This window comes from Gastrolobium bilobum, unplaced genomic scaffold (genome assembly GCF_033153095.1).
Source record: "Gastrolobium bilobum isolate Gb01-03AN ecotype WA unplaced genomic scaffold, APGP_CSIRO_Gbil_v1 utg22847, whole genome shotgun sequence".
In the NCBI taxonomy this organism is placed as follows: domain Eukaryota; kingdom Viridiplantae; phylum Streptophyta; class Magnoliopsida; order Fabales; family Fabaceae; genus Gastrolobium; species Gastrolobium bilobum.
In genome coordinates this window covers 46,645-66,806 of record NW_026895264.1, presented here as the reverse complement: position 1 = coordinate 66,806, position 20,162 = coordinate 46,645, and the positions used below count along the sequence as shown (strand labels likewise).

The following is a 20,162-nucleotide window of genomic DNA, read 5'->3' as shown; positions in this document are numbered from 1 at the left end:
CACCTCTCCATCAATGGTCAGAAATCTTACACGTGGAACGAAATCACAATCTGCACCGTTCGTGCCAGATCTTACGGTCATTTCCGGGGCAGCAGAGAAACGGTTAGTACCCGTTGGATGAACGACCAATAACGTATCAACGGCAGATTAAACTGCCCGAAACATCAGCGGGCAAATCTCATTGCCTTTAAGAAGTGGCTCATTTCCCCTTCTCCTTCATCGCTCAGATTAGGGTACCCAAAATTACAAACCCTACACGCTCCTCTCTCTCCCCCCTGTCTCTCTCTAGATCCAGCAGCTCTGCCTCGGACGGTGGCGCGTGAGGCTTTTTAACAGCGCGTGAAGGCTTTAAAGGCGCGTGATTGTGCGGATTCCGCTGACTCATTTCCTTTACGACCGGCATTGGGAATTTCATGCCGGAGGTTAGCAGGAGTCTCACCAGACGACCGTGATTTTGCGCGTCCATGGCGTCCGCCGTCTTAGCCAACCGTAACGAACCGAACTGGCCGCAGCACAGAGGCGGTGGAGCAGGATTCATGGGAAAAGTACCTTACCCTAACCCTAACTCTAACCCTAAATTCGGTAACAACAAGAGGACTCAATCGCCGTCGGACGATGCTTCCTCTATCAACCGGAGATCCAACGACGCCGTCAACCACCATTCGCAATACGTGACCTTCAACGTCGCCTCGTACACCAAGAAGGACCTGAACGAGCTCAAGAACCGTCTCGTTTCTGAACTTGAACAGATTCGCCAACTCAAGATTCGAATTGAGTCCGGTGATTTTCAACCCAGGCCGAGCACCAACGGCGGTGGTCCCCCCAAGAAACCGTCGAGCAAGAAGGTTTCCGGGAACAAGCGACCCTTGCCGATGAAAGAATTGAAGCGGTCCCAATCGGAAGTTGGGAACATGATGAAGGGTTGTGCGCAGGTTTTGCAGAAGCTGATGAAACACAAATTCGGTTGGATCTTCAACGTTCCAGTCGATGTCGTGGGTATGGGTCTTCACGATTACTATGATATAATTAAGAAACCGATGGATCTGGGTACCGTGAAGTCGAATCTCGCCAAGAATGTGTATGCGACTCAGTCAGAATTTGCGTCCGATGTGCGGTTGACGTTCAACAACGCATTGACCTACAATCCCAAGGGTCACGACGTATACGCCATGGCGGAGCAGCTTCTGGCGAGGTTTGAGGAGCTTTATAGGCCGGTGCATGAGAGATTTGAAGATCGCTCTTTTGATGATGAATTGCAGGCTAGTTCGTGGAACCATGTAGAGCCAGAGAGGGTCAAGAAGAAGGAGAATCCGATCCCTCCGCCCAAATTGATAGAGCCACCTCCTGACCCTGCGAGTTCTTCGAACCCGCCGTTGCTGCAGTCTCCTGTGCGCACTCCGTCTCCAATGCGTGCGCCTCCTGTGAAGCCCTTGAAGCAGCCCAAGCCAAAGGCGAAGGACCCAAATAAGAGGGAAATGAGCCTTGAGGAGAAGCACAAGTTGGGAATTGGGTTGCAGAGTTTGCCGCCAGAGAAAATGGAACAGGTAGTGCAGATCATAAGGAAGAGAAATGGGCATTTGAAGCAGGATGGGGATGAGATCGAGCTTGATATTGAGGCTGTTGACACAGAGACCCTTTGGGAACTTGATCGATTGGTGACAAATTGGAAAAAGATGGTGAGCAAGATTAAGCGACAGGCACTATTGGTCAATAATAATATGGCTTCTAACAAAGGCAATGGGGTAAAATCCCTTCTTGTCAATTTCTCTATGTTGAAAGGATTTGCTTTCTCACTTAGCATAGAGAATAATGCTTTTAGCTGTATACTAATTTGTTGTTTGTCTTGCCAGGAATTATCTGATAGGGAGATAGTTGATACAGCAGCACCAGCTGAGGTGAAGAAGCCGAAGAAAATAGAAGCTGGTGATGAGGATGTCGACATTGGGGACGACATGCCAATGAGCAATTTCCCCCCTGTGGAGATTGAGAAAGACAAAGATGTGGTTGGAGGAGCCAATGCAAGTAGTAGTTCTAGTAGCTCGAGCAGTTCTAGCAGTGGTTCCTCATCATCTAGTGGTATGAAACCTGTTCCTACCGTATGCTTTCTGTTTTGTACTCGAAACTTCTCGACAGAAAAACCTAAATTTTGATTCTGTAGCAGATTCTGATTCAGGGAGTTCGTCAGGGAGTGATTCTGAAGCGGACAATGGACACTTGTAGCAGCAGGGCAGGGCTTTCCCTGAGGAACTAATGGTCAGCAAGAGCAATGCTGGTTAGCGGATGAAGAAATGTTTGCTTCATTGGCTTTCCCTGAGGGTAGTGCTTGAATGCATGGGCGAGGTATGTCAATTTAATTGATGTACGTATGTTCCTTTTGCTGCTATGAATTAAATGTTCTGCAGATTGCGTAATAGGCCAAATTTGTGATTGTCCTTTTTTCTGATTACAGGGGTTGTGGAAATTGATTGTTGGTTTCAGTGTGGGAGTGCAGCTAATTGGATTGTGGACTCCGAGCGCCTGCTCCTGGATTTGATTATAAGAATGATTCCTTAAACCGAAGGGTTTGGAAGATAATCGAAACAATTTGTAGGCCAGAAAATAGTGAGATTTGGTGAAAAATCTTTAGTGGATAGAGATGGTTCGAGGGTTAGGAAGAGAGAACCGATAGAATTAGTGTTTTTTGTGTTTTTACCTTGTACACATTACCACCACAGTAAATAGAGGGATCATCCTCCTTGGAGTAGGCATTTTTGTGGATCTGCAATTAATTTGTTGGGATGAAGACCAACTTTTCCATTTTGTATGTATCATGGAGATGCATGACCGTATTAAACCAACCAAAGAATGTGAATAAAAATAAATAAACCTTCAAAAGAAGGATCATTTAGAATATGAAAGGGAAATATTATTCTTATGCAACATAAGATAACACTCTTTCTTACACATTCATTGATTTTCATGTAGTTTAATTTTTATTTTTTTATTTTTTATAAATGAGTGGACCTCACCCATGATTGTCTCTATGGTAGTCTCTATGGTAGGAGAGAACTTCTCTCCTACAACATAAGATTAATAAAGCCCAATATGAAATGTGAATTGGCATTATTAATCTCAAATTTCTCTAGAGAATCGTGCTTGTAAAGATATTTTTAGCCTTCTAAGCTTTTGAATTCTTATATGTACTTAAATTTCTCTAAAGAATCGAGCTTCAAAGATATTTTTAGACATCCAAATCCCTTGAATATTCTCAAATGTACTTCAAACAAATTTATCTCTGTGTGTGTGTGTGGTGTTGGGAATCATAATAGATAAATCATTTGGTTTCGGGAGCAAGGGGTGCCTGGATTGACGGCTTGGGCTGGCTCCTTGCCTCAAAAAAAAGTTGCCACTTTATTTGAACCATTTAATGTACTTTAACGTGACATATAAGTAATCTTTGCTTATGTCCGATGAGTGCAAGATGAGAATAAATTGTGCAAACATAACTACAATGAACTTTGTGGGGGATAATCATAACAACAATGAACTATTATTGTGGAATTCGATCAATAATAGTTTTTTTTTTATTTTAATAAAGGGTTTCTCTTTTCTCATATAGCATGAGATAACATAAAAAAATAAAAAAAATAACATGGATTAATAAAAATATAACACGGATTTCGATGCTTAACAACATAAGAAAATAATTTCCAACGTGAGAATATGATTTCAGTCATGATTTATTAAGTGTGCATTCACAGTATATTGAAAAACAATAGCTTCACAACTTGCATAGTACTGCAAAGGAATATTCTAGTCTTTGAAACCTTAATATTCAACTTGTTTTCATTTAATCTATTATCAACTAATGAGATACTTATCACATTTGAATATAACATATAATGGATAAGTCAAGGTTATACCCAAGAAGTCTTTGCGGTGGAATAAGTTATAACTTATATCCAAGAAGCCTATTGATGGGGGAAAAAAGGTGTAAAATTACAATCTTCTGGTGTAACACGCCTTTCGCAGATGGAATTGAGGAAAACCATTTTCTAGTTATTCTTATACCAAATACATAGGCAGTCAAGATTTCAATTGTCAATGATGCTGATGCTTAAACGAATGAGTTGCTGCCTGAATTGTTAAAGAAATCTGTATTAAAAATTATACTGAATGATTAAAATGGTAACAAACTTATTTACTTAATTAAAGGTTTCAAGACCATACTCCAGTGGCAGAGCCACTTGTATGCCAGCCCGTGTCTTGGCACCCGCTAATTTTAAAAAATGGTATGAATTTTCTTTAAAAATTATGATACAACTTTAGTACTGATTGAGTTTTTAAAAATAATACAATTATGATACTGGCTGAATTCTACCTGATGAGTATTTTATTTTGACACTGGTTGAATTTTTCTTCTACCTCCGCCATCAGTACTCGAACTTGATTAAGTCAGGTAATGATGAACTGAGAAATAAATTTATATATTGAATAATGAGTTCAAAGAAAGTGAAATTTAAAGAGCATATGTTATTATTATTTTATTTTATTTTAACAAGTTGTTTTTCTTTCTACTAAAAAATGTTACATGTAACACACAAGACAGTGCAAAAATGAAAAATAAGTTATTGAAGTTCCACCAACAAAATTCCATCAGCAAACACCTCTATAGGATGTTCCTGTAAGCCTCTCTCCCCGTCTTCTAAGACCCTGAAACAAGGGCTTGAACAAGTCATCTTGAAGAGAATTCGGAAGATTAGTCTCATTATACTAGTGCTGAAGGAAAAATTAAATTTCAAGCATAACAACATTGTGTTTGTAGCTTGTTTTAGTCTCTGAAAAGTGAGAGCAACTGTGGCAGAGATCTCTTTAAGCAGGATTTGGCAGCAATCCCCCATTCCAGTGTTATTTTTCCAGCTTCTTCAATTTAAAGAATTGGTTACCAAGTTGGTGCAAAATCATTGCCACATGTAGCACTCAACTTTCAATCCAGGCCAGTTCTTAAATTTTTTATGCACAAATTTTATTATTATGATGTTGCACACCCGGAGAAAAACAGCATAAAAAACATAAAGTTGGTCCATAGCTAAAAAAATAATAATATAATGCATAGTATACTCGGAATATTTAGACATAGATATAAAAATTTTACATGACAAGTTCATGTAAATTATCCAAAAAAATTTCAACAAGATGGGAATGTGCAGTTTCACCACCAGCCTGATTTTTATTATTTTTTATTTTTGGTAAATGATTTTTATTCTCATTGAAAATTTGGGCAAGATATGTATACATTATGAACATTGCATTATTATCCATCTCACCATCAGAATCAACTGTAGCTTCGACATAATATAAGTACTTCAACGTATCTAAAGTACAACTAACTGTATACTATGTCATATAAGTATATAGCTCCCCCAATTATCAATAATCTCACATAAATAAATATATCTCATATTTAAACCAAGTAGCTAAGATATTGCATTAACTATATTGGATCGAATATCAATACCATTCGTTATAGTTCGACTCAACTGAAGTGTCCAGATGAGAAGAAAAAAACCATGCTGTTAACAAGTCCCTCAGTTAACACAGGCTTCATGAATTGCATTAGCATAGAAAACACGAGATAATCAAGATGAGCACTAACAACTTGAAAGTATTAAAGAGAAGTCAGATTCAGAAACTGCCTGACCAAACAAATTGAGGTGTATTATTACAAGTAGCTTGTATCCCCGCATATGCAAAAACAAAAGATTGCGTTTAAGGAACTTAAAATTTACAAGGAAAATTAGAGGAAGCTACACTAAACACCAACAAAGCAAGATAGTATGCAATTCAAAAACTCGGTTGGAGTGTATGGTTCTCTGATATTTGGCTATTTGTAGAATAAAATATTGCTCCAGTGCCCACCCTTTATTCTGAAAGGCTCTTTATATCACTTATAAATGATGAGTTTCATATTTGTTATGTTACATAATCTAACTTCACTTTTCTATACATACAATAAAGAAGATAGAGAAAATAAAATGATGAAAAAGAGAAAAAAATATTTGAATCCCACCTTTTTGATGTGTGTTAAAAAATAGAGTTAGGTTATGTAACATAACAAACATGTGAAAACACGTAAATAAAATGGTTCGATTGTTATGCAAGTTCACTAGGCCTATATCAGGCATTGCGCAAGCAAAGTTTTTTTTTTTTTTTTGGGTTGGCATTTCATAATATCTTTCATTTATATAAGGCCCCAGAATGGAAGGAAAAAAAAAAAAAAAAAACTAAACTGATCTCATACTGTCAATACAATATAGCTGTTTATGTATGGCTGAAATATGAAAGTACAAGAAATTTTCTTGAGTACCCAAAAGGAACCAAAAGATTCAGTTATTTATTTCCATTTCCATTTCCATTTGGACAGCTAACTTGGTCCTAGGAAACTAAAATCAAGAATTGCTTCCTACCCCAAACATGAGCTTCACATGTTGCCCCATACATTTTCAGGTGCAGTTTATGTATCCCAATCCACTGCATGCACTGAGTAATACCAATCGGTAATACAATCTACTTGACTTATAAGGCTGCAAGGAAAAAGATAAACATTGCATTTCTCAAGCTTACCTGCTCGATCGAACTCCACATAGAAGCTGATGAATATGAAAGCCTAGAGTAATGTATCCACAACAACATCTTTCAACTCTGGTGCAGTATCAACCTCCAAATCATCTTCCATCAACTAAGGAAGATCAAAAGCAGAAAAATCATTCCAACAACATACGATGAGTTCAATGCCGCTTCAGAGTATTCTCCTGGTCGAAGAACCACTTGCAGGAGCAACTTGATAAACAGGTACCTCAGTGAATGCAGTCTGTTAGAATCAAAATACTGAGAAAAGATTATATATCCCAACTCTTCAAGAAGTCAGAATTCCCACTGGTCCTAGGAGAATCCTTATACTCAATTGAACCTATTTCAAAATTTTCATCTGTTGTTTGACTCTTGTCTGAAGGTTCCTCCAAAGCATTACCTTCATCAAGTTCGGAATAAAAAGCATGCAACCAGGTTCTGTTTTGAACTATTCTGTCAAATCTTTAACAACTCTTTTCCATGTGATACAATCAAATTTTCCGCTGCTGTGTTTCAATATAGCAACAATAACGGCAACTCTCTAGATATCATCATTCGATTCATTCCCAATCCAATCTGACAACTGTTCAAGAAAATGCTGTGCAATTTTATATCGCCAAGTATTCTTTGTCGATAGTATATCCATCAGGCACTGAACAACTTTGTTGGACAGAACTATTCGAACTAAAGATGCAGGCAGCTCTTGAGGAAGAAGAAACATAACATCAAAAGCTAAGAGTTTACTGTCATGAGATAAGAGAAGGGATCCTTCAATAATTATATTAGAGATATATAAATGTAACCTCACCTAATAGTTTAAGCTTTCGAGTTGAATTGATTATTTACCTGGTATCAGAGTCTCGCTGTCACGGGTTAGATCCTCACCGCTCCTATTTAATTAATAATTAATTAAGTATTGTGGAGTTTCTTAACATAAGTAGTTAGGCCTGTGCATTGTCCACCCTCCAAGTCCAGTGAGCTCTCGTGTGAGGGGGCGTGTTAAAGATATATAAAACCATTAATGTAACCTAACAACTTAAGCTTTTGGGTTAAATTGTTTCTTTACAAATTATTTCAAAGAAAGATTGAACATTCTTTGCGTTGACGCATCATCTTTTTCTTGCAAAATAGTATTAGGTAACCTAAAAGACATAAAGGATGGAGTAAGTCATGCCAAACAATGTTAAAATTCTCTCAATGTTCAGAAGGAATACAGATTGTAGTACCCACCAAGACAAAGTATAGGTAAGAACCCATAATAGTAAAGCTCCTAGTTGACCCTTCATTGGTAAAGATACTTCCAACAAATCCACTACAAGTTCAGTTCTGATGTTACGGACAGTAGCAGCTAAAAGGGTTAAACCTAAAGTAAAACCTTAGAGTAAAATCAACAAAAAAAGATGTCATGATAGAATAACTCAGCAAGAAAATTTGAAACATCAAATGAGCAAGAGTTAACTGATACCAACAAAAGCACCAAGAAAGCAAGGAAACATGATGTATAAAACAGGCTGCTTTCTTGATGAAGAAAAGCTAAGAACTAAGCCTACGAAGAGCATACCTCACACTCATCGTTGTTATCATCATCAGCATTCTGAACTTGCTGCAACTACGTCAGCAGTTTCTTGGCCAAGTCCTTGGAAGCTTCAGCTAGGGATGTTTCTCCTTGTCCAAAGCTTTCCTTTGCTTCTTAGTCTCCATGGGCTTAGCAGAAGTTTCTTTCTTCTTCATAGGTTTGTTCTCGTTGGTGTTTGGGCTTGCTTCTTCTAGCTCATGGCTCTAGTGGAATTAAATGTTGGGGTTCTCTAATGTTCAAGCTTTCAAGTTCAATTCAAGAGTTCGATGTATTATAGGAAATAAAATTATTTTCTATATATATAAAAGTGTGTGAGGCCTATGTGAGATCATATCAAGAGATTTTTTTCATGTGCTCCAAGGGCACAATAATTTTGGTGGTCCTTTACCAAAAAAAGGAAATATTTTCTCCCATTTATATCTCATCTTTTCTTCTAAATTATCTCCCAATCCTTTCCCCCTTATTTTTGGAAAGGGAGCACAAGCTTGAGCTCGTATCAAAAGAAGAAAGAGAAAAAGAAAATATGAATCCCACGTACTTTTATATACGTAGAAAATAAAATTATCTTCTACAACGTCATATATATTAAGGGTTTAGTGTGTGTCATTCGAAAGTACACAAATTGTGTCATTTTAATGATTTACACAGAATACGACCGATTGTACTATGTGTAATTCTGAAAAATTACTTTTTTCACTTTACACGTCAGCGATACGACTGGGAGAGAGAAAAAAAAGCAACTTTTCAGTTTTACACAAAGTACGACTGGTCGTACTTTGTGTAAAACACCTAAAATGACACAAGCTTGTGTCATTCAAAAGGATGCTTCTTTTTCCCATATATTAATCCCTCAATTTAAAGGGGAAACTATAGATCACAAATTTTTCAGGAAAAATGTTGTCTTTTGTTTCAAGCTTTATGATTTTTAGTTGGCACTTATCATATGCCAGGTAATATTCAAATTTTTTAACTAAAGGATGCCCGTTTGTTTGTGATGTGCACAAAGTCTTAGTTCAAAATATTGATTCATGGACCGTGTGTATTGATCTTTCATTTATTTGCTGTTTGAGTAGTTCACATTTTCAGGTTTGGTAATTTTATTAGTTTCCATTGCTACCTTCTCTTATGTTTTCTGTTTTTGTTAACACTTTTTGATTTTTTGTTGTCATTTGTTTAATACGAGTCTCTGTCTTGGAATGCTTGTTAAGTGCACTGGTCATATGCGCGTCTCTCATTCAAAAAATAACATTTGGAATAATTTTTTTTTTTTGTCTCCTCCGTACGACGAGAGTACCTTAAAAATTTCACTGTGTTTGATATCTAATCGATTATGAATAATTTACTTCTTTTTTTTCCACGATTGACGTTGTGAAGGTGCTTGTCATGGTGCTTAGAGAGGAAGAAAATCAAATGCAGTGTACTTTGGTTTTAGAAAAACGATAGTTTTAATTGTGGACTATACTTAAAGGGAGTTTAGTGACACTAAATTTTTTTTAGGTTAGCTAATACAAGTTTATAGTTGAGGAGGTACAGTATATTAATATTTATTTTTTAAAAAATAAATATTAATTTTGAATTATTTTTAAAATAGAGACAATACTTTAATCGTGTTGTAATTTTACCACTACTAGGTTCGCTATTCTAGCTCCATTCCTTTTGATCAGACCAAATACGGCATGGACTGTCCGATACGTATTGAGCCCAATCACACACAGTTGAGACTACTTCAGGGGTTATTGGCCTGGGTCAGGTACTGCTGTTAGAACAAGCTTGAGCCCTTTGTCCTTCACGTTGCACCAAATGGGGGTACCTGCGAAGACACTCCGATGCTTAAATCAGTATCAGAGACAAGTGTTTTATGTTGTGAAGGTAAAGAATGATCGTACCTTGGTGGTATATCGTGTGTTTATAAAGTAGTTGTGATGTCGCCTTTTGTAAGGCGCATGGCTTCTGAGTGGTCAGCCTTGGGCTGCAGGTCAGACAGGGGACCTGTTGTAGCCATATCTTCCATAGTGTCTAGTAGTAGAGTTGTGGCGAGCTGGAGCTGTCTGTTGCTTACTGGTGCTAAGGCGCGGTGGAGTTGCCTTGAGCCTTAAGTTTACTTCTTATAGAAGGTATCACATGCGAGGTGAGAGTCGCGAGCCGCGATGAGGCGAGTTACCTTGGGCCTTAAGTTTACTTCCTATAGAAGGCATCACGTGCGAGGTGAGAGTCGCGTGCCGCGATGAGGCCATCGCGTCGCGACTGATGTGCCGCGATATGGGCATCGCATCCGTGCTTGTTTCTTGTGCTTTGTTCTGGGTCTTTAATGGACTTGGGTTTCCATGTGTTATTAGGCCCTGGTTGGGCCTATATTTTATTCGGAACACCTTTTTTCTCCATCTACACGTATTTTGCAGGTATTAAACCATCAATGTCCAATTTATAGTTATAGAAGTATCATGATTTACGATTCGATATGATTTGTTAAGCCAAGGATTCATATCAAGTGATGAATAAAGCCATATATACATGAATTGGTGCGATTGTAACCGATACGAATTATTCCGTATAATTAATTCTCATACAAAAAATTGCAAAGTCAAATATGTTAAACTTGTTAAATAAAAAAAGAATTAAAATAAAGCCATTGAATGCACCTATTTGATTATTCAATTGTCATATTTTCATTGTTTGAAATAGGGGCATACACTCATTCTATGTATCCTATAATAGCGGCTTCACAAACTCTCTCACTGTATGCATGTTATTTGACTGTTCTATTGCTTTGCTTTTCATTCTTTTGAAACAAAGGCTTCATATAGTCACTCATTCACTCACATAAACTTCATACAATCACTTTTTGTGATTCAGTTATGACTTATGATTTTATGTTTTTAGACTTGCGGTGAAGTTATTTTGTTCATACAGTCACTCATTCACTGACATAAACTTCATACAATCACTTTTTGTGATTCAGTTACGACTTACGATTTTATGTTTTTAGACTTACCGGGAAGTCATTTTGTCAATTTTTAATTCCTAACATCAAATGCTGTATTTTACATAATTTATAGGATAATTTCAAACTAATTTTTTAAATTTAGTTTCCCGATTCACAATTTAATTGATTTAATAATCTTGGTCCAATCTACTTTACAAACTTTATGTCCTGAAGTTTTATTGTATTTATGATATAAGTAGAATATCGTAACAATCAATTAGGGTTACTATCAATGTTAGTACCAATTAATTTCATGGTGATATTTGTTTCCATCTTTATATAGTTATGATTTTTCATATTTAATGTAAAAGTATTAAATATGAAAAATCATAAACATATAAAGACAAAAATAAATATAAAGTATTAAATATGAGGAATCATAATCATATAAAGATGAAAATAAATATAACTATTGAATCAACATAATTAATCTAATCGTAAAATTGATTGATAGTAATATTAATACTAACTCTAATTAGTTGTTAAAATATCTTTTCCCTTATGATATTTTACAAAAGAGAATCTTAATAAACCTTGCATTTTGAATGAGCAAGAGAATATAGCGTTATGGAACTTGGGTTGGCTACAAATACATCTGAACTAAAAAACTTTCATCCGAGTTCCGACAAGGTTTCTAATCAACCAAAGCTTGACTAATTGCTGCTAGCAATCCGTTACAGGTTTTGTTGAAACATATTTTCGAAGTTAGCCCTAGCTGTTGCTACAGTAAAACAAGAGTAATAGGACAAGCAGAGAACGAGGGACCATGCAAAGGAAAGTGTGACTATGAAGTTGTGTTCAGGAACATATACATGTGTCATTCAAGCATCTTTTCTTCGTTAGTAGTTTAACAAGCATACGCAAATCTCCAATCACAGTGAAAAATACTATAACAGCCAATCACAAGCAGAGAACAAAATTTATGCATAAATTCCGATATCGTTGCTAAAACAGCCCCGTTGAGTACTCCAGAAACACTATAAATTAAAGAGCCGTCTAGTAAAAAATGGCTTTCAACTTTAGATACAAACAAGAAGTAACCTTGTATTCTTCTCGTAATTATGTGATGATTAATATGAAGAAATAAATGCTACAAAACCACACCTAAATGTCTCACTTCTTGACCTCCTCGTAGTCTGCCTCAGGAGGCTGTTCACCACCCTGAGAACCTCCAGCCGAGGAACTGCCACTTGAACCACCAGACATGTGTTCTCCAATCTTGGACACAGCTTTGTTTGCAGCATCAAGCTTTGACTTTATTTCATCAGCATTGTCCCCTGCCAGCGCTTTCCTCAAATCTGAAATAGCATCTTCAATCTCTTTTGCAACTTCAGTGGGAATCTTATCTCTGTACTCACCCAAACTTTTCTCAATGCTGTAGATGGCTGTATCTGCACTGTTTTTGATGTCAATAAGAGCCTTTCTGTCTTGGTCTCTCTGCGCATGCAACTCCGCTTCTTTAACCATCTTATCAATCTCATCTTCTGAGAGTCCTCCAGATGAACGGATGGTAATTTGTTGTTCTTTCCCAGTGGACTTGTCTTTGGCAGAGACAGTAACAATCCCGTTAGCATCTATGTCAAATGCGACTTCAATCTGAGGCATACCTCGTGGGGAAGGAGGAATGCCAACAAGCTCAAATTCTCCAAGCATTTTGTTGTCAGCAGCCATTTCCCGCTCACCTTGTAGCACCTTTATACCAACCTGAGTTTGATTGTCAGCTGCTGTTGAAAACACCTGAGACAACCATATCACAAGTTAGGAATACACTGCACCAAATAGCTAAAAATACATTCAATAAAATTGAATAGGCTAACTTTTGAAATTACTAAACCAGCTTCCCCCACCCCACAAAACAAAAAAAACAAAAAATGAGAGGAGAAATTTTTGCTGTGGTTCTCTTTTTTTACTACTTGAATGTTTGTAAGATACCTTGCAGGGGATTTCAATTAAGCATTTAAGCATATAACCGTATGATTTCAATGTTACATTACTTATGAAATACTGAATTCACTAACTTAGAACCTACCGAGTACAAAAAAAAATTGTCTTAAATAATCATCAATATTTAAGGAATACCTGACTCTTTTTGGTAGGAATTGTGGTGTTGCGAGTGATCAACCTCGTAAAGATACCACCCAAAGTCTCAATACCCAGAGAAAGTGGAGTCACATCTAGGAGTAGTAGCTCTTTAACATCACCACGTAGGATACCACCCTGGATAGCTGCTCCCATGGCAACTGCCTCATCAGGGTTTACTCCTTTGCTAGGACTTTTTCCAAAGATCTCTGAAACCACCTCCTGGACTTTAGGCACGCGGGTCATCCCTCCAACAAGAAGAACCTCATCAACATCCTTGATAGATATGTTAGCATCCTTCAAGCAGCTCTTACATGGTGCCTTTGTCCTTTCGATCAAGTGGTTTACCAAAGCCTCAAACTTGGATCTGGTCAATGTGATGTTCAGATGCTTTGCACCAGATGCATCAGCAGTGATGAAAGGAAGATTGATATCCGTTTGAGATGTTGAAGACAGTTCTATCTTAGCTTTCTCAGCAGCTTCCCTTAGCCTCTGCAAGGCAAGCCTATCCTTTGAGAGGTCGATGCTCTCAGTTCTTTTGAATTCACTCACTAGAAAGTCCAATAAAGCATTATCAAAATCCTCTCCTCCCAAGAAGGTGTCGCCATTAGTTGCTTTCACCTGGACAAGATGTTATTAGTAAAAATTTCCAGCATTATTCCTTATGACAGGTTAAGAAAGGAAGACAGAAGAAATAAATGTTCATACCTCAAAAACACCATTAGAAATTTCTAAGATGGAGACATCAAATGTTCCACCTCCAAGATCAAAAACTGCAATGAGACCCTCCTTGTTGTTCATCCCATACGAAAGGGCAGCCGCAGTGGGCTCATTGATAATTCTCTGGACATCAAGACCAGAAATTCTACCAGCATCTTTTGTTGCCTGCCTCTGAGCATCATTGAAGTACGCCGGTACAGTAACTACAGCTTTTGAAACTGACTTTCCAAGATATGATTCAGCAGTTTCCTTCATCTTGGTGAGAACAAAAGCACCAATTTGGCTGGGGGAATACTGCTGCCCATTGGCTTCAACCCATGCATCTCCGTTGGGTGCCTTAACAATCTTGAATGGCACCATCTTCATCTCCTTCTGAGTTTGAGGATCATCAAAGCGTCTACCAATCAAACGCTTGGTGCCAAAAAGAGTGTTTGTTGGGTTAGTCACGGCCTGACGCTTGGCTGGTGTACCTACAAGCAGCTCTCCTTTCTGGTTGAAGGCAACCACAGATGGTGTCGTTCGAGCTCCTTCAGAATTCTCAATAACTTTAGGATTCTGGAAACGATATAAATATTAGTCAACCCAGAAACCATGTACTGAAAACATATCCAAGCAAATTAAGAGAAAGAAAGTCTAACCTTCCCCTCCATAACAGAAACACATGAATTTGTAGTACCCAAATCAATCCCAATGACATCATTACCAGCAGGCTTTGAACTGCAGCGAGGATGAAATTTTACAATGATTAAATTTGACAAGAGATTGGAAGTACCATATATATCTCTCTCTATGACCATGAGGGAAACACTTATGAAAACGAAACAACAAAAGGCACCTGAATGGTCGAGACAAACTTGCCCACTTGTCGCCTATATATGATGTCTTAGTGCTGCCCGTCAACTGTACACCATGTGAAAGAAAATGAAAATTAACTTCTGAATAATGCTCACCACACATATGACAAATACAATTCCAACAATCACAATTCTACGAATGATGCCATGATATTTACAAGGTCAGAAGCAATTCAAAAATTGTCAATCATGAAATATTAGATTAAATGCAACAAAATAATAGCATCCCATACTTGTAAGTGAGTAACAGTGAAGACAGTTGCACAGAAAAAGAAGAAGAAGATAATCTAGCAAAAGTTTGAGCTAATACATGACCCAATAATCAGTAACACGAAAAGTGACGAGTGCTTCTATCTTCTACTAAAATCGAAGATCTAGTAGTACGTATTATCGGCTGAGTTAATTTTTATTTTCTATTTCCCATAAGTGGTTTTTACCTTTGAAACAAGGTTCCACATAACGACAGAACACAGAGCCACATCACACAAATCTTAAAAATTAATACGAAAACTATAAAGTTATAATATTTTTTAACAGCTTGACCAAAAATCTGAACATAAGCCACAAAATGATTCACTACCTTCATAAGAAAGAGTAAAAATGGAGAATGAAATGAAACAGAAAGAGAGTGCGGTGATGTACCGATCGAAAGGCAGAGACAGAAGAAGAGGCAAGGTCGCGGCGTCGGACAGAACGGAGCAAGGCGGTGGTGGCGGCCATTGTGGATCGGAGATGAAGGTTGTGGAGTTGGATCGGGAATGAAGGAAGGGGTTTAGGTTTTAAAAAGGGGTCTAGGTTTTAAATAAGGGTTTAGGGTTTTTGTGGTGACGAAAGGAATGATGGAGATGAAAGGTGGAAAATAAGGGTTCGTATTCGTATTCGTTATTTCGTGGTCTTCAAGACACCCAAAAATCGTTTTATTATTTTTTTTTTTATGGGATTCATTTGTCGTTTTGAAAAATATATAATGATATTTTAATTAAAATTATTGTGCTTTATGACTAGAGAAACAAAAATCATAATAAAAAAATAATTGAAGCCTTGTATTCTTGAAGCCTTGTTTCATTTTCCAGCAGTCAAAGAATTCCCAAACTTTAAGCTTAATTGTTTGAGCTTTGTAGGCGTGCTCATCTGTCTCATTACCGTGAACAATTGAATTTCTCCAATTTCAAGCCATCCACACAACCATTACAAAAATTAAGGTCCATGGAGCATTGAATCTCACATAAGATTCTTTTTCAAATTTTCCAGCAACCATCTATCAAAATCATGGTTAAAAAATTCAGGAATCAGATTTGAGTACACCAGTTCCAACCATACCTTCTTCATGTTGCTGCAATCTCTGACCATATGAAGGATACTTTCATCTTCCACATTGCATAAAGGGCACGTAACAGGGGCTAACCTCAAATTTGCTAACCAGCTTCTAGTTGGTAAACGATGATGAGCCATTTTCCAAAGAAACAAACTAATCTGACTTGGTCTTTTAATATTTCAAATGTGATGCCAAATCTCTCGTTCCTCCATGATAATCTCATCATGTTCCCTTAGAGCAAAACATATTTGTTTGACTGTACTCCCATTTGATCCCCCAAGGTACCAACAGATTTTATCAATCCCATTAGATGCATGAGGCGGAAGAAAAATTCTAATAACCTGAATAACCTCCTTTGATAGGAATTGCTGCATGGAATTTGTATTCCACTCTCCATTTAGACTCACATAATTCATAACATTTTTATGGATTTCTGTCTGTGGTATAGGAGTTATAGCTTTGCTGGCCAGATTTTGATCATGCTCCAACCACTTGTCTTCCCAAAAATTAACAGAATAACCATCCCCAACATCCCAAATTAATCTGGGTTTTAGTTTGTGCCAAACGTCACCCATAGCCTTCCAGAGTCTGGAGAAACCACGTTTCGACACAAACTCCTCCTGACCATTTATAAGACTGCTGTATTTTGCTTGTAGAACCTTGACCCAAAGATCATCTGGCCTATTTAAAAAGGACCAAATCAGCTTTTCCATGAATGCCTCATTCATTCTTGATAACTTCCTCATGCCCAAACCTCCAACATTCTTTTGTTTATTAACTTTATCCCATGCAATGAGGTGCAAATTTCCTTTTCCCTCTGAATCTCCCCAAATGAATCATCTTTGAAGCTGCTCTAACTCCTCACAAACGAATTTTGGGTTCATAGTACTCTGCATATGAAAGAAAGGCATCATAGATAAAACTGACTGAGATAAAATTACTCTACCCGCTTGAGAAAGGGATTGCCTATGCCACGCAGACAACCTCTATTTAACTCTATCAATAATTCCATAGAATATATTCTTTGTCACGCGGCCCTGTTGAATCATCGCCAAAGACATCTCCCCACATTTGTTACTCGCTTAAAACCACTAATATCTATGATTTTGTTAGCTATATCATTCGGAGTATTCTTGGAAAAGAACACAGTGGTTTTTTGCTCTCTCACCTTTTCACCAGAAATTTCCCCAAACAGACCAAGACATTGGAGAAGAACATGAATCTGATCCTCACTTGCTTCTACGAAAATCATCAGGTCATCCGCAAAGAGTAAATGTGAGATTAAGCGCCCGTTTTTTGCTGCCCGGATAGGCTTCCACAATCCTTCGCTGACAGCAGTGCTGATTATATAAGAGAGATTTTTCATGGCTAGAACGAAAAGGTACGGTGACAAAGGATCACCTTGCCTAACACCCCTACTCGGTTGGAATTCCTCAGTTACTTTCCCATTCCAAATCACTGCAGTCTTGGATGATGTTACTGCTACCATTTCCAGTTCAAGAATTGTATTCAGAATCTGGATTTCTTCCATAACATTACAGATGAAATTCCAATTTAACTGGTCGTATGCTTTTTCTAGATCCACTTTGATAACCATGAAACACTTTCTACCCCGCATTTTTCTCATAGAGTGGACTAATTTTTGTACCACAATTATAGTATCTTGAATATGACTAGGGATGGCAAAAATGAGCCAACCCGTCGGGTTGGCTCGTAACCCGCACAAAACGAGCCGGGTTGGGTTGGCAAAAATGAGCTGCCAGCTCGATTTAGCCCGACCCGAGCCAACCCGAGCTCAAACGAGCCAGCTCGCGGGTTGAACGAGCCAGCTTGCGGGTTACTCTTTTTTTTTTTTTAATAAAATACAATGGACTTTACTGATGGATTCTCCACTGATGGACTTTACTATATTGGTCGCTTTTGCAGGTCCTTTTTTTCATGATTGGCTTTTGATTCTAGATGCTTATCGTTGAAATATATAATGGATTTCTTTTATTTTTTATTTTTTGGCTTTACATACGTTTTATGGTTATCGTGAGTTAGAGTAATTCAGAAAATCATGATAAATGACTCCTGTGATTCGTGGAGTGGTTTGTGTTTCATTTAATGTTTTTGGATTTTGTAAACTACTCTACTTGTAGTTGGACTGCAAAATACAATAATTTTATACAGGAGAACAAACCACAAAAATTAAATTTTTTGAGCCAACCCGCTAGCCAATATTTTGAGCTAACCAACCCGCGAGCCAACCCACTAGCATCATTTCGAGCTAACTCGCGAGCTTTTTTTGAGCCAACCCGTGAGCTTTTTTACGAGCCAACCCGCAAGTTGATTATCGAGCCAACCCGCGAGCCAACCCTAACCCGGCTCGGGTCGAGCCGGGTTGGGTTTTTTGGCTCGTTTTTTTTTTCGAGCCAACCCGACCCGACCCATTTTTTTCGGGCTGAATGCGGGTTGGGCCGGGTCGAGCCGGGTTGGCCCGTTTTTCCAACCCTAAATATGACGATTAGGAACAAAACTTTTTTGAGCATGAGAGACCATTTTTTCCATGATAGGCTTTAGATGATTCATTATGAGCTTACTAATAAATTTATTAATAACCGGGCAGAGCGAGATAAGGCGAAACTGGCAGATATGCATAGGGGATTGAACTTTCGGGATCAACACTAGAAGAGTGGAGTTCACATATGCCAATAATTCAAGGTATCTCCAAACTTGATTCACCAATGTACAAACCTGAGACTTAATCAGCTGCCAATTCTTTTGGTAAAAGATAGCTGGAAAACCACCAGAGCTAGGAGCTTTGAGAGCAACCATCTTAAAAATGGTTTGTTTAATTTCCAGCTCGCTGGGGGATCTTCGAAGACCCTCATGATCTTCATAGGAAAGTACTGGCCATAAATTACCAGACGTAATCCACCTTCTTTTTTCAATATCATTTGTGAAAAGATTCTTAAAGAAATTACAAGCTAAAAATTGGAGATCATTAGAATCTGACACCCAAACATTAGCATCAACTTTAAGTTTGGAGATTTTATTCACATTTCTTCTCAACACTATGCTCAAAAGATAAAAATGAGTATTTCTATCCCCATCACTCACCCACTTCTGTCTTGATTTTTGATGCCATAATAGCTCTTCTTCTCTAAGTACATTAGTCAGCATTTTTTGGCATTTCTCCTCCTCATGTTTCAGATGATTTGTGTCAAATTGTTCACATCTTTTTTGTATGCTAGCAATTTTCCTAATAATGTTGTTCTTCTTAGTTTCAATAATACCAAAGACCCTTATATTCCAAATTTTGATTTCGGGTACTAGCCTTTGAGGCATATACGGAAGATCAAAATCTGCTCCCACTTTGATTTAAGAAAGTCACTGAAATTGTGATGTTCTTGCCAAGCAGCGAAGAAACAAAACGGTCTCTTGCCTTTAATCATTAACTTCCTCAAATAATTTGATCATTAAAGGGTTGTGATTTGATAGTAGACGAGGAAGAGAAACCACTCTGGCTTCATCAAACTTCATTCTCCAGGACACATTAGCCACCACTCTGTCCAGCCTCTTGAAAATTCTGCCCATGCTTTCCCATTTTGGACCTTGCCATGTATAGAAAGATCCATCACAACCCAAATCTGCCACTTGACATTCATTGAGAATAGAAGCAAATTTTGCACATTTATTAGGGTCAGGTGCCACACCTCCCTTCTTCTCATGAATAAATGCTATCTCATTGAAGTCACCCCCAAGGATCAGAGATAGATTCACTAATACTCTTGAGATCATTCCATAGCTGTTCACAGGTCTTTTGAAGGGGATTAGCATAAATCGCAATAAAAATAAAAGAGTGTACATTTGGAAAACTGACCTTACAATGAATGAACTGAGAAGCTTGGGCAAGAAGCACTACATCTACCTTCCTACTATTCTATAAGATCTAGATACCTCCCGAGAACCTGACGGCTTCCTTCACAAGATTACGGTCAAATCCAAGCTTTCGCTCCAGCTTTTTACACACCCCACTATGCG

General features: G+C 37.8%; 2 protein-coding genes across 3 annotated transcripts; one reads left to right on the top strand and one right to left on the bottom strand.

Moving 5' to 3' along the window:
- Positions 1-238: 238 nt before the first annotated feature.
- Positions 239-3,147, top strand: LOC133302659 (transcription factor GTE7-like). Of its 2 annotated transcripts, none has more exons than XM_061502485.1 (4): positions 239-1,676; positions 1,851-2,076; positions 2,162-2,340; positions 2,450-3,147. In XM_061502485.1, exons 1-3 carry the CDS (start codon positions 465-467, stop codon positions 2,218-2,220), a joined length of 1,497 nt encoding a protein of 498 aa, XP_061358469.1. In that variant the 5' UTR covers positions 239-464; the 3' UTR covers positions 2,221-2,340; positions 2,450-3,147. The 2 variants fall into 2 exon arrangements, with proteins under 2 accessions (XP_061358469.1, XP_061358462.1); XM_061502478.1 differs by having other exon boundaries at positions 239-1,742; positions 2,450-3,146.
- An 8,933-nt stretch (positions 3,148-12,080) lies between these two features.
- LOC133302618 (heat shock 70 kDa protein, mitochondrial) lies at positions 12,081-15,659 on the bottom strand. The gene is made up of 6 exons (XM_061502429.1): positions 15,464-15,659; positions 14,803-14,867; positions 14,606-14,684; positions 13,956-14,522; positions 13,248-13,868; positions 12,081-12,905 (listed from the first exon to the last, which is right to left on the bottom strand). Exons 1-6 carry the CDS (start codon positions 15,539-15,541, stop codon positions 12,282-12,284), a joined length of 2,034 nt encoding a protein of 677 aa, XP_061358413.1. The 5' UTR covers positions 15,542-15,659; the 3' UTR covers positions 12,081-12,281.
- Between the last annotated feature and the right edge of the window lie 4,503 nt (positions 15,660-20,162).